The sequence below is a fragment of the Aulonocara sp. 'chitande type north' Nkhata Bay genome, linkage group LG9 (genome assembly GCF_057382095.1).
Source record: "Aulonocara sp. 'chitande type north' Nkhata Bay isolate Kocher_YH1m ecotype deep benthic linkage group LG9, A_spYH_male_GT1.1, whole genome shotgun sequence".
NCBI classification, from domain to species: Eukaryota; Metazoa; Chordata; class Actinopteri; order Cichliformes; family Cichlidae; genus Aulonocara; species Aulonocara sp. 'chitande type north' Nkhata Bay.
This window is the reverse complement of record NC_141352.1, coordinates 9,390,947-9,406,355: the sequence shown is the minus strand read 5'-3', so window position 1 is coordinate 9,406,355 and position 15,409 is coordinate 9,390,947. Positions and strand designations below refer to the sequence as shown.

At 38.9% G+C, this 15,409-nt stretch overlaps 1 protein-coding gene across 3 annotated transcripts in view; it reads left to right on the top strand.

Annotated features, from left to right (window-relative positions):
* LOC147321601 (uncharacterized) overlaps window positions 1-14,132 on the top strand; it is a 19,322-nt gene extending 5,190 nt beyond the window's left edge. Inside the window, exons 3-5 of one of the 3 annotated variants that reach the window (XM_086305675.1) lie at window positions 5,628-6,728; window positions 10,915-13,405; window positions 13,607-14,132. In XM_086305675.1, the coding sequence (XP_086161801.1) occupies window positions 5,628-6,728; window positions 10,915-11,475 (1,662 nt within the window). In that variant the 3' untranslated portion in view covers window positions 11,476-13,405; window positions 13,607-14,132. Of the gene's footprint in view, window positions 1-5,540; window positions 6,729-10,914 lie in introns of those variants that run through there. The other 2 variants (XM_086305673.1, XM_086305674.1) reach the window with 2 other exon arrangements.
* The last annotated feature ends 1,277 nt before the right edge of the window (window positions 14,133-15,409 follow it).

The following is a 15,409-nucleotide window of genomic DNA, read 5'->3' as shown; positions in this document are numbered from 1 at the left end:
TTCTCCAACCGAAAATGATTTAGCATTTTTTAACACATAATTTCTCAATTGCAAATACTTATAAAACTCAGTCTTTGACATAGAATACTGGGACTTCAAGGATTCAAATGATTTAAACCCACCATGTTTAAAGAGGACATAAAACCTCTTTACACCTACTTTATGCCATCCCACAAACCTCAACCCTATGTTTTGCGGTAGAAGGTCTGGATTATTTATAAACGTTGACAAAATATTAAACGGAAGACTTCTGTTAAAAATTTTTCTCAGTTTTCCCCACGTCCACATAGCATTATATATTAGTGGGTTATACTTTATTACGTGAGGTAAATCATTTAAACGTTTCCCTAAAATGTTAACAGGTGAGGATGGTTTACGTAATACTTCCTCAATTTTTATCCATGGCAGATCAGAATGTTCATGTATCCAGGCAGAAAGAAACCTTGCTTGTATTGAGAGAACATAATTTTCTATGTTTGACACTCCCCATCTGTCCAGATCTTTCGGTAACTGTAGTGTCTCCAATTTAATTTTGGGTTTTCTTCCTGCCCAAATGAAATCCACCATAGCCTTGTTAATTACTTTAATATCTTCTGATTTCAAAATTACAAACACCATGCCTATATAATATCGTATTTTCAGTAGGATTACCATCTTAATGAGATTTATTCTTCCCAAAAATGATATTGGAAGTGACCTCCATCTTGTCAGCATCTCTCGAAGATCTTGAACCATTCCATTAATGTTTTCTCTATATAAGTGACCAACATTTGGTGTAACTTTAACTCCCAAATATACAAAACCTGATGGTGCCCAATGAAAAGGTTTAACATATAAAGGTTCAGTGTCCTTCCACTACACAGAGTCATTATAACAGATTTATCAAAATTTACCTTGTATCCAGATATAAGACCAAAGTCCTTGATACACCTAGTAAGAACAGGTAGAGCGTTAGCAGGGTCAGTCAGTGCCAGAAGAATATCGTCTGCATAGAGCAGGATTTTATGTTGTCTATCCCCAAATTTAACTCCAGGAACACTTGGATTTTGTCTAATGGCCATGGCCAAAGGCTCAATGGCCAAAGCAAATAATAGTGGTGACAATGGACTACCTTGTGCTGTACCTCTGCTCAATGTAATTGGGGAGGATAGCAAGCTGTTAGTTAACTCTGATGCTATTGGTGATTTGTATATAATTTTGATCCACCCCAAAAAGCTTTTTCCAAACCCAAATCTTCTCATTATTTCAAACAGATATTCTCATTCAATTCTATCAAATGCCTTTTCGGCATCCATAGAAACAACAACCCCGGAGATCTGATAAAATTTTTAAAAAATGAATAATATTAAATAGACGTCGAGTATTATTGTAAGAATTCCACCCCTTAATAAAGCCTGTCTGGTCAGCATGCACAGTAGAGGACATTACTTTTTCTAGCCTAAAAGCCAGTATCTTTGAAAGTATCTTATTATCAACACCAAGAACGCTAATAGGCCTGTAAGATGAGCATAACTCTGGGTTTTTATCTTTTTTAGCTATCAATGTTATATTAGCCTGGTACATAGATTCTGGGAGTTTCGATTTTTCAAATGCTTTATTAAAAACCCTTAATAATAAACTATTTAACTTCACTTTCATTACCTTAAAAATTCTACTGGAAGGCCATCTGCCCCCGGACATTTCCCTGACTGGAGTGCAGATATTGCTTTGTCCACCTCCATCAATGTGATGGGTGACTCCAGCAGGCTAACCTGAGCTGAGGGAATACTAAGTCGTTTAGAAAAAAGCCTGAGTTAAGCCTTGTTATATCCATCTCAGACTGATATAAGTTTGTATAGAATTCTCTAAATCACTCATTAATCTGACAGTTTCCTACGGTTTTCACATCCACAATAGCTGTGATAAAATAACTTGATGAAGTATTCCTTGCAAGACAAGCCAAAAAGCGGTTAGGCTTATTAGCTGATTCAAAAAGTTGTCGTCTGGCAAGAAGGACATCTCTTTCAGCCTTTCGCATTAACAAATTATGCAGAGATGTCCTGGCAATATTAAGCTCACTTTAGGTTTCAGCTGATTTTGTTACATAATATTGTTTCTCCAGCTTTTTTATATTATTCTCGATCTCTAACTACCTTGTTAATCGTTGCTTTCTTTTATGACTTGTGTATGAAATAATCATCCCTCTCATGTAAGCCTTATAGCTATCCCATAAAGTTCTCGTGTCTATCTCCCCTTTATCATTTATTTCTAAAAATAATGTTGTTTGCTCTGTTATGAAGTGTATAAATTTCTCATCCAAAAGAGACAGTGCACTCATCTTCCAAGACATGGAGCGCTCAATATGTCTCATGGGTTGAATGGTTAGGACTACAGGAGCATGGTCAGAGAGACCTATATGACCAATATTTACCTGCTAAACTAACTGACTGATACACTTGGACATAAAAATATAATCTATACAAGATGCTGACAAGTGAGGGTTAGAGTAGAAAGTGTATTCTTTAGATAATGGGTTATAGTGTCGCCAGACATCTACAGGGAGTGCATAATTATTAGGCAAGTTGTATTTTTGAGGAATAATTTTATTATTGAACAACAACCATGTTCTCAATGAACCCAAAAAACTCATTAATATCAAAGCTGAATGTTTTTGGAAGTAGTTTTTAGTTTGTTTTTAGTTTTAGCTATTTTAGGGGGATATCTGTGTGTGCAGGTGACTATTACTGTGCATAATTATAAGGCAACTTAACAAAAAACAAATATATACCCATTTCAATTATTTATTTTCACCAGTGAAACCAATATAACATCTCCACATTCACAAATATACATTTCTGACATTCAAAAACAAAACAAAAACAAATCAGCGACCAATATAGCCACCTTTCTTTGCAAGGACACTCAAAAGCCTGCCATCCATGGATTCTGTCAGTGTTTTGATCTGTTCACCATCAACATTGCGTGCAGCCGCAACCACAGCCTCCCAGACACTGTTCAGAGAGGTGTACTGTTTTTCCTCCTTGTACATCTCACATTTGATGATGGACCACAGGTTCTCAATGGGGTTCAGATCAGGTGAACAAGGAGGCCATGTCATTAGTTTTTCTTCTTTTATACCCTTTCTTGCCAGCCACGCTGTGGAGTACTTGGACGCGTGTGATGGAGCATTGTCCTGCATGAAAATCATGTTTTTCTTGAAGGATGCAGACTTCTTCCTGTACCACTGCTTGAAGAAGGTGTCTTCCAGAAACTGGCAGTAGGACTGGGAGTTGAGCTTGACTCCATCCTCAACCCGAAAAGGCCCCACAAGCTCATCTTTGATGATACCAGCCCAAACCAGTACTCCACCTCCACCTTGCTGGCGTCTGAGTGGGACTGGAGCTCTCTGCCCTTTACCAATCCAGCCACGGGCCCATCCATCTGGCCCATCAAGACTCACTCTCATTTCATCAGTCCATAAAACCTTAGAAAAACCAGTCTTGAGATATTTCTTGGCCCAGTCTTGACGTTTCAGCTTGTGTGTCTTGTTCAGTGGTGGTCGTCTTTCAGCCTTTCTTACCTTGGCCATGTCTCTGAGTATTGCACACCTTGTGCTTTTGGGCACTCCAGTGATGTTGCAGCTCTGAAATATGGCCAAACTGGTGGCAAGTGGCATCTTGGCAGCTGCACGCTTGACTTTTCTCAGTTCATGGGCAGTTATTTTGCGCCTTGGTTTTTCCACACGCTTCTTGCGACCCTGTTGACTATTTTGAATGAAACGCTTGATTGTTCGATGATCACGCTTCAGAAGCTTTGCAATTTTGAGACTGCTGCATCCCTCTGCAAGATATCTCACTATTTTTGACTTTTCTGAGCCTGTCAAGTCCTTCTTTTGACCCATTTTGCCAAAGGAAAGGACGTTGCCTAATAATTATGCACACCTGATATAGGGTGTTGATGTCATTAGACCACACCCCTTCTCATTACAGAGATGCACATCACCTAATATGCTTAATTGGTAGTAGGCTTTAGAGCCTATACAGCTTGGAGTAAGACAACATGCATGAAGAGGATGATGTGGACAAAATACTCATTTGCCTAATAATTCTGCACTCCCTGTATAAGGTCAAGCTCATTTATAATTTGCCAAAGGGTTTTGGAATTTTTTGACGAAGTAGATTGTGGGGGAGATTTATCCATTTTGGGGCATAGAACACAGTTAAAGTCACTCGCTAATATTATGTTAGCACAGTCCATGTCCATTAATTGACTGAATAATATTCTGCAAAACTCATCATCCTGTGGATTTGGTGCATATATATTACCTAGGAGAACAGTTTTCCCATGCAACATCCCTTTGACCAATATATACCTTCCATCATTGTCCTTGTGAGTGGCTGTAACACTGAAAGGAAGGTTTTTGTGTATAAGAGTAATAACTCCCCTTTTATTTGTGGAGTAGGATGAGAAAAACATTTGACCAACCCATTCTCTACAGTATTTTCTATGTTCATCATCTGTCAGATGGGTTTCTTGCAAAAAAGCAATGTGAATCAAATCTTTCTTCAGAGAATTTAAAATTGACTTTCTTTTCATCACATTGTTGGACCCTTTAACATTCCAAGTAGTTATCTTAACTGACATACAAGAAAAGCAATATATATTTTGTGCTGTTTACATGTTTAAACAAATCTACATTTGACCAGTCTGAACCTATTAACCAAAATAGTTGAGCCTGGAAACCTCAACCCTCCCCAACACAAATAACAAAAAGTAAAGCAAAATAAATTACACATCTAGGTGTACCCTGCTCTAAAGTACAGCTGTAGGGGGATACAGACGCGTAACATACCTGCACTGGAGTGTATGTCAAAAATCAAAGTATACTCTATACCTTAGCTTGTTAACAGTACTGTACTACCCTCCGCACCTTCTTTTAGCCCGACAATCCTCGCGTTCTGCCGCCGGCTCTGATTCTCAAAGTTTTCCAGACGCTCCATGGCCTTCTTAAGCTGGGTCTCGAGAGCGGCAATACGTGGCTCACTTGTAGCTGTAACATCTTCCAAGTCCGAGACCCGCTGCTCCACTGTTCCCATTCTTTCTATCCGACTGTCGAATTTCTCAGTGAGCTCGTTTATTGGCTTTATGACTTCGGATATCTTACTATCCAATACTTTCGATATGTTAGAAGTCACCTTGTCCACAGTCACATCATCCCGCAATGTACTTAGTGCATCCTCAGCGTCGCACCTGGTCTCATTTTCAGAGCAATTGACTCCTCGTTTGCCCATTTCTCTCTTTTTGCTTGATCCAGGGTGTGCAAAAAACTTGTCTAAAGACATTATATAAATTTCGAGGCAGTTTGTTGGCAAAATGAGCTAAAATACCAATATTTTACAGCTGTCCAGTGCAGAGCTCACAAACTCACGTCTGCTCAGCTCGACGCATCACATTTTTTCAATAATGTCATTTTAATTACAACTGTCATTGTAGCACATCATTGTAGTGTGATACTATCACCAGAAGGTGGTGGTAAAACACCAACAACATGTTTGTTGACCTCTTTGATCCCACTAATGGAGACAGTTTCAGTTTGTTTCACGACTGCATTTCACTCACTGCCTCTGTTTGTATCTCTGTCACTGCAGGACCAACATGGAGCAAGAAGTCAGTGCTCTCAGGAGGCCGACAAACCTCACAGAAAAAAGGGAAAGAAAAAATACAGCTGTGATGAGTGTGAGAAGTATTTTACTAGGAAGTCAGAACTGAAACGTCATCAACTCATCCACAGTGCAGTTAAAGCATACAGCTGTGAGGAATGTGGTAAAGATTTTCCTTGCAGTAGTGACTTAAAACGTCATCAAGTTACCCACTCTGGAATTAAAGCGTACAGCTGTGAGTTGTGTGGAAAGTCTTTTACCCAGGCTGGAAGCTTAAAAACACACAAACTCATCCACAGTGGAGTTAAACCGTACACTTGTAATCAGTGTGGTAAAGCTTTTGCTTGCAGTAGCAACTTACGACGTCATGAAGTTACCCACTCTGGAATTAAGGCGTACAGCTGCGACATTTGTGGAAAGTCTTTTAACAATCCTGCAAATTTAAAAAGACACAAAGTTGTCCACAATGGAGTTAAAGCGTACAGCTGTGACTTGTGTGGAAAGTCTTTTACCCGGGTTGAAAGCTTAAAAACACACCAACTCATCCATAGTGGAGTTAAAGCGTACAGCTGTGATCAGTGTGGTAAAGCTTTTGCTCGCAGTAGCTACTTACGATGTCATCAAGTCACCCACTCTGGAATTAAGGCATACAGCTGTGACATTTGTGGAAAGTCTTTTAACCATCCTGCAAACTTAATAGCACACCAACTTGTCCACAGTGGAGTTAAAGCGTACAGCTGTAATCAGTGTGGTAAAGGTTTTGCTCGCAGTAGCAATTTACGACGTCATGAAGTTACCCACTCTGGAATTACGGCGTACAGCTGCGACATTTGTGGAAAAACCTTCCGCTGGCTAGTCAGCAGAAATATCCACCAACGCCTTCACACTGGCAATGATGTTTGGTTCTGTGATCAGTGTGACAAACTGTTTGTGACATACAAAGGCCTACAGGAGCACATGTTTACCCACACTGAGGAGAGACCTTACAAATGTGACCTGTGTGAAAAGGCTTTTAAAACTCCACGTTCCCTGAAATCACACCAAAAGATTCACAGCAGAAAGAAACTCTACAAGTGCAGTTACTGTGAGGTATGTATTTATATTTTTACAGTTGCAGTTATTTTGAAGTATTATGTGAATTAAGTTTAATTTCAAAGTAGGACTGGGCCATATCACACCATTCACAGTAATACCGGTGTAATGTTGGGCAACAATAAAAAAAATGAAATATTGCGATAGAATAGGGGTAAAACGCACATGCGCAGTGCCTTTGTTTTCATACATGGTGGAAAAAGCATGGCAGCGATGCAGAATGAGAAGGGTGAAAGTGGATCATTGAATGAAACAGATGAACCAGAATTGGTTTGTAAAAATGCTGCAACTTCAGTGGTGTGGAACTGGTTTAGCTTTCGTCCGTCAGATACTGCACTATTAGCACTATTTTTGGTAGCGCATGCTAGCCGGCCGTCGCTATTACCGTGTTTTTTGGAAAATACAGCACACTTAAAATCAATCCTTTGATTTTTCTGAGAATCGACAGTGCCCCTTATAATCCTGTGTGACTTATGTATGAATTCTGGTTGTGTTTACTGACCTCGAAACAATTTTTCTGTGGTACACAGCGCTCGAAAATCTGTCAAACATTTTAGTACGACTTTGCTAAACTACGGATCCGCAATGTTTGATGGATTTTCGGAGCATTATGGCTATCGTAGGCGGAGCCTCGCAGAGTGATACGTACTGTGCTTCAACATAATATTACCGTATTGTGTGTGTATAACCTCTTTTTAAGTTTTGTGGATATTATACATGTTTATTAGGGGTGCAACAATACTCATATCGATATTGAACCGTTCGATACAGTGCTTTCGGTTCGGTACGCATATGTATTGAACAATACAAATTTTTTTATTTATTTTATCAACTTTTCTTCTGACGATGCTGTCTGTTTTGAGAGCTCAGTGAATCTGCATTCAACTACTCCGCCTAGGCTGCACTGTCGAGTGCAGATCCACTGAGCGCAGCGCAAGCTAGCAAGACAGACGCTAAGCTCGTTGCAACATGGCAAATTGAACCTCATTCAGATCTGGCCTTTGGAACTATTTTCATGTGACGTATGACCCTGAAGGTAAGCGCATCATGGACAAAAGTAAAACAGTATGTCGGATGTGCCACGCAATGCTCAATTACATGGGTGGGAACTAGTGCGTTAGCGCAGTTAGCTCGTTAAGGTGTTGACACCGTCCAGCCCCACGCACGGGGCGATCCGCAGTAGCTCGTTAACGGAGATTTGCCGTGTTGTGGCGTTAACGTCATTTCAGATTTACGCTGACAGCACTAGTGGGAACACAACGAATATGACTGCACATTTATGCCGACATCATCCTAGTGCAAAGACAAGTGGAAGAAGACAAAAACAACAAGCACGCATGCTACATACTTTACCCGAGTCATTTAGACAGCCGTTAGCACAGGATTCTCCTTATGGGGACCTGATATGTTTAATATGCTGCTGAGAATATAGCCCAGAAGAAGCGTATAGTAGAGCTTTTATTTTGGAAAGAGCCATTTCTCTGTAATAAACTCTCTTTTCCAAAGATGAGTGATTTCTCAATCAGATATATTTATTTTTTTATCCCTTTGTTGTTTCAGCAACATTAAATTTAAAAGCTGTACTTTTGAGTTAAAATATATATTTATAAGTTTAATAAATGACAAATTAAAAAAGCATGAACATTTTTTTTGTATCGAAAAAATATCGAACCGTGACACCAAAGTATCGAACCGAACCGTGAATTTTGTGTATCGTTGCACCCCTAATGTTTATGTTGCAGATATGTCGGCCAATTCCCACTTGAAATGCCATTTGGTTAAACTTTCAGCAAGGAATTTGCATTTGCACTGTTACATTTTTACAACTTTAATGCACATAAAAAAGCAGCTGCTTGTTTACATTGATGTTTGGGGGGGTTTTTTTGCACTAATAAAGTTGTGGAATTGTAAAGTATTTTACGGTGGCTGGGAAGTGCAAATCACATTTACAACATAAATAACAAAATAGCATTTCCGAAAACACTTTTACATAAAAAAAACCACTAAAAAAATTGACAACAAAATAAGAAAACACTTTAACAAGTCCGCAACAAATTAACAAGTCCGCAACAAATAAACAAGTGGCTCTTGACGGAAAGGGATTGTCTGAAATACCGGAAGTGACTCAACGATAGGGCTTTGGAGTTGACGGGGTCTAGATTTATGCCTGTAGTGCACTACCATGTAAATAATTTGCATTTACTGAGTATGTACTGAGTACCACTGTTCAAAAGTTGAATAAAGAAATGAACTAATTTTTGCCGTTTTTTAAAAATTAAAATCACTTTATAGAACATCACATCAGTTAGTGTTGAATCCATGTCCTTTAGAGTTTAAAAATGACAGTGTTTACATGATATCACCCACTATTAACACTACTTAATTTACTGTATCTTTTGAAAAATACCGCTATTTATACAGCACAAGACTTAAGAATATTTAAGAAGAGCAAGTTTCATTTTTCCCTGGTTTTATTATCACACTGTTCATCAAACGCAGCAAACCTTCACCATCTTATCCAGAAGGGTCACCTCTTCACCCTCACATGGAAGAAGTAATCTGATTGGCATGGTGGTATGTTTGAAGCAGGTCCATTGTGTAGCGCTGGAACCCAGTCACGATGTTTCATCCATTTCATAGGCTGGTTTGCTGCAATAATGCCAAATAATTAGCAACTCTATAAATAGAACATAGTTCTGCAAAATCACTCATTAGGATGTTTGTTCTAATTTGCTATGAGCTCAGAGCGCATCAAAAATAAAACTAATAGGCTATAAAGAGTGAAGATATTTAGAACTTACTGGAATGAAAATGTCCGGAGCACCAACAGATATTTGGAGATGGAAGAGAACTGGATATCAGCTCGTCTCACAGCTGCTATCCAAAATAGACGCCTTCTTTTGGTAACATCCGATACACAAGCTGCCTCGTGTTGCTTCCAGGTTGGGAAAGAATGAAAAGATAAACCATGTCATCAATCGTCTAGAAACTAACTCCTCACAGCGCTTTGTTACATTTATTACCCTGACGGTGCTCGCTGCACTGCATAGATGAATGGAAGATGTTTTGCCCATTTTCTGGCGTTAGCTTTAGCCTCTCCACTCCTGTATGTGCAGTTTAGCTGCTGCTGCTTCTTCTTCTGCTAATTTAAAGGCGCTTACCGCCACCTGCTGGGCTGGAGTGTGGAGAATGACTGTTTTAACCCTCTCAGGCTCAAATTAAACTTTTTGTTGCTAATGCACAACCAAGTCCTGCAGTGGTACTTCTGAGTAAAAAAAAAAAAACTCATAAAATATGTATGTGGGGTAATCAGGTTGTTAGTTTTTAACTGTTGCAAATCGGCAACGCCTGCCTTGAGAGGGTTAAGGCCTGGATATTTTAAGAAAATCACCGCTAAAAATCTGGACATCATTATCTCACCCCTACTCTTGTAAAATCTCTTCAAACATTAATTAAACACTACTTCTCTGAAAAGCCCTCGTTTAGCTGACTACAAATCACTTTTTCTGTACTACAAATGTGAAGTAAGCCTAATTGTTGAGTCACTTCCGGTATTTCAGACAATCCCTTTCCGTCAAGAACCACTTGTTAATTTGTTGCGGACTTGTTAAGGTGTTTTCTGAAATGTTATTTTGTTGTAATGTTTTTTTTTTTAAATGTAAAAGTATTTTCGGAAATGTTATTTTGTTGTTGGTGTTGTAAATGTGATTTGCACCTCCCAGCCACATATCGTCAGTTATATCATCATCGCAAATTTTCAAATGTATGTTGTGATAAATATTTTTGGTTATATCGCCCTACTCTATTTCAAAGCTACATGAGACATGAAAACTTAATGTAAATAAGTCTGACACAAATCTCCTGAAATTTTCCCAATGTTGCAAAAAAGTAAAGTTTTAAAAGCTTCCCCCCTTTCTATCTAACATTTACACTCCAATAGATGCATCGGAGAGCAGCTTGGGATTAGTATCTTGTGGCATGCAGAGTAGAGCATCCAGAGGTTTAACCACCAATCTTCCCATTAAGTTAATTACCTACAAATGGAGAGTCATTTTTGCCCAGTAAGCTGAGTGTTATAATGTTAATGTAAAATGTAAATACTGGCAGAGCTGCTCTTTATTTCAGGCGACGTTCAGGATAAAAATGTTGAAAGAATTCCCTGACTTACACTGTCTTTGTTTAGAAACAGAGCGACACAGATGGATCCAGTTCTCAACCCTGTCGTCGCTGTGGTGGTGGGAAAGCGTTTCGTTGTGACCTTTGTGGAAAAACTTTCAGTAATCAAGTGAACCTAAATCGACACCAACGTAGACACACTGGAGAGAAAATGAACTACTGCAAAGAATGTGGAAGAGGCTTCCCCACACCAAGTATATTAAAAACGCACGAACTCTGTCATCAAAGGATTAAAAAGCATGTCTGTGACCAGTGTGGGTCATGCTTCACCACTGCAAGTCAGCTTAATGTACATAAAAGAGTCCACACAGGAGAGAAACCATATAAGTGCAGACACTGTGACAAATGCTTCTCACATTCAAGTCGTTGTAATGATCATGAAGATACACACATTGAAGGGAACTTCATCTGTGACCAGTGTGACAAGAGCTTCAAGAATCTCAGTTCATACTCTGAACACAAACGATACCACGCTGCAAATAAACAGTTTCACTGTTACCAATGTGCAAAAACATTCACTTCATTATCTGCTCTGTGCAAACATCAGCGTGATCATGAGACTGGCTGAAATCATTCTCATCATTAAAAATTGGTTCATGATGAATCTGAAGAGACAGACAGTGTTGTTGCAGTTTCAAAAGTTTGTTGTGAAAGCTACTGTAACTTCTGCTGAAATCCCTGCTCTGTAATACATCAACTCTTTCATGTTTTCTTTAATGTTTCTTTGAATTTTAATGCTAAAAATGTTATTCTAATTACATTATAATCTTTTCTCCTCTTGGAAACAGTAGTGTTTAATAGTAAAAATAATAGTAGTAGTAATAATCATAGCATAGTAGAAGTAGCATATGAAAGAAATGTCTGACTGATCTATTAATTGGTTTTGTATCACAGGTCTTCAAGCTGACCCACTGTAAAATCTAATTAGTTCACAGAACTATGTAAAACTCGTTGCCTCAAAAAAATTGAGTAACATTTTACTCAAGATGATTAAGCTAGGGCAACTTACCCATTTTGAGTACACTGTACAGCCTCTTTAGTTCCCAGAATTTAAAAAAAAAAAAAAAAAAAAAAATGTAAACTCGTTGCCTCAAAAAAACTAAGTAAAGCTTACTTAAGATGACTGTTAAGACAACTTATTCATTGCAAGTCTGCAGTATTAGGAATAACTTGATATTTCTGTTGAACATTTCAAGTTCAACTAAATGAAAAAAAAAAAAAACTATTTGTGGTAACCTGAATTTGATTAAAAATAATTAACAACACTTTTTGTAATGACGTTAAAATCATCCCAACTTTTATTTTCAAACACAAAGTATAACACCCAACATACTGGACACTGTTCTGCTGAACAACAAACAATTATATTGCCATCACTGTTATAATCTTACAATGAAACAAAGTCTCAGATGTAATTATTCTGAAAATAAGTTTAGGCCTACCACAAGTTTGTTTTGTACTTACATTACTTATATAGCCGAAATAAAATATTTGTTGTTCTGTCACAAGTGCCGTCTCTGATTAAAACAACACATTTGTTTTTCATTCCAACACAGGAGCTGGAATGTTGTAATACTTTAAGGATGGCTTGTTTCCAGTCCAGGCATTACTGCCTGAATGACTGTCATGGATCGAGGTGATCCAAATGTAGGTGCAGAAGAAAGTCTTTAACTTCCCTTAAGTACAGTGGCAGTGGATGTGGGTTGGAGATGCAATGAGCTTGAACCTGCAGGCGACCATCTTCACTGACCACACCATCTGTGACGGAGGACTCATCTCTCCTGGTGTCCTGCAAGCAAACGATCATATTTTTTGCAACTTGAACTTAATTGCTTTCTTAAAACAATTTTTCTGCATTTGGTATAGAACAGACTCCAATTTAGACAATCTCAGGCCCCCTCCCCACCGGAGAGGTGACATTCAATGTCCCACTTGTCAGTCTGGATAGCCGTGACCACCACCCAACATACAATAATGTCATGAAAGCATCATTTTAAAAATGGCTATGCAAACATGGCCAATAACTTTCATTCTAATGATGTGCAAAATGATTTGGGCACAAAACAAATTTTGCTGTTAGAAAACTTGCAGACTTCACTATATACAGTGTAGACCCTCTAAACTAAGTTTGGGGATGTGATCTTTCAAGAAATGCAGACTAAACTGTTGTTGTTTGTTTACTTACACAGCATGTCTTGTAGAATTAACTGGAGTCACCAGCAACAGCATAATGCAGTCATATCTCAAGTCTAATAACAGAAGACAGGAAAAGATCAGTACAGAAACAACTTCCCCAAACCAAAGCACAAATAAAACAATAAGTAAAACAGGCTGATCTAAAGTATGATTAAAGTTCAGCCTGATTAATATAAATGTCACTGAAAATTGCTAATATATTGGAAAACCAAAATACTTAACACTGAGTTGATGTCTTTCTGTCCAACAACAGGAGTGCTGGTCCCGAGCCTCATAGAAAGCAGCTTTTTCATGACTGCCAGGTTTGTCATATTGATAACAGTTTACTTATTAACTCAAGGGATCCTAATGTTCTTCTCTCCTGTCCTCTCCTATCCCGTTCTCCCCTTCTCCATTCATCTTCTGTCCACTCCCCTCTTTAGATAAACTGAAATATATTGAAAAAGCATCTTAAATAAAATAAAACGTGTATGCTTTTTGTTTCTTTCTTTTTAACACGTAAGAATGTGAGGATTATACAGACAATATGATGAAGGTGATTGTGATCCACAACATCATGGCTGAGGAGGATCCATCAGATGTGTCCACTGTGATTGAGGGAAACCAAGTGATGGAGGGATGTGGAAGCCGAACGAAGGCATGTGTACTGCTGATGGGACTGATATATGCCCTCAACCTCGAATATCCGAAGGAGCTGAAGAACACATTTGATACTTATCAAAAACATTTTTTGGAACTTGACGGGGCCAAACTACTGAAAAAGGTCCACGGCCTCAAAAATAAGCTTGTGCAATGCACACACATTTCCCTTCTTGTTCCAAGAGAATCTTTTGTCCAGACATAGCTTGATGGAGCTGTATTTTTTCTGCTGACAGCAAACACAGATTGAATGTTGGTGTTAGTGTTTTGTTCTATGTATCCATATTTTTGATAACGTACATGCACAGAAACAACCTGTAGAGTTTCTGTGCTTTTGGCTTTTAAAATGGACTAAGTGGCCTTTGAAAGGGTTGTGTGCATTAGCTGTTGTGTTGCACTTTATTCTGTGTTTTTATGTAATAAAAACATTGAGATGATGAACCATCTGAATGTCTTTTTTGGGGGGTACATTTTATCTTATATGAATAGGTAATGTTTATCAACTGATAATAATTAAATTTTATTAGTTATTATATAATTAATTTTATCTAATTTCAATGAGTAAGTAGCTGTTGAATATATACGTAAATATGGGGTAAATTTTACCCAATTTAATTAAATATTTTATACACAATATATTGACTTAAATCTACCCCAAAAAAGTCAATGCAAATTGTTACCTCAGATTTATCAAGTAAATTCTATAGATAACTTCTTACAGGTATTCAGTCTTTAAAATCTGCACCACCAGAGTCAAATACCCGCGTAACACAACGAATTTGTGAGCATGTGTCTTGCAACCATAGCAACGTAGCATCAAATGCTAATTTTAAAACCAAATGAGGTGATCCCGCTCAACGGACAATTGAAGAAGTTAACTTTTCGATAGTACCAGTCATATGGTAACTTGAACTGAACTAAAGCGCAGTAACCCAGAGTGGAGGCAAAAATAACGTTTCAACAAGGTAATACAAGGGTACACTTAGCAGTGGCAAATACACAGTGGCTTGGCTAACGTGGTGTGGTAAGGTGGCGGTGAGCAACCAGGGAAATAGGACGGCAAGGTCAACTTGAGTGTGGCAGGTATGTACTGGTCACACTGAGGAGAGAGGTGAACAGAGTTAGAACGAGAGTCCAGGTGGTTTTCGGAGAAGGTGAGTATGACAGATTTTCCCAGCTTACTTGCAGGAGAAGTGATAGAGGTGTTGAGGGAGAGGATTGTGAGTCCAGGAGAATTCGAGGAGGCGAGACTGCTGACCTGGGTTCCGTTGATTCCGAGGTGGCGAGAGAGCAGGCAGTTGAGGCACAGAGATTTCCAGAGAGCCAGTGTGAAGCCAGAATCTGTCATGGTCTGGGCGAGCCTGAGTAACTTTGCACAGCATCAGCTCTCCTCTGGGTGGAGCCCTTCCTGCCCCTCCCCGTTCCTCAGCTGCAGGCAATTATTCTGGCAGTATTTAGGAGCAGCGCACACAATGAGTCTTCGCCAGATCGTCTGCTAACCTCATCGGTACCTGGACTCGTCATTCCAAACCCTGCCATAGCCTTGCTTCTGGATTCCGGTCAGCTGCTGCTTAATCCTTTTCAGACAAACTGCCATTCTCACCTGCCTGCCTCCCTGCACACCTATATGGGAGACTCAGTACCCACCTGGACCTCGCCTCCACCTC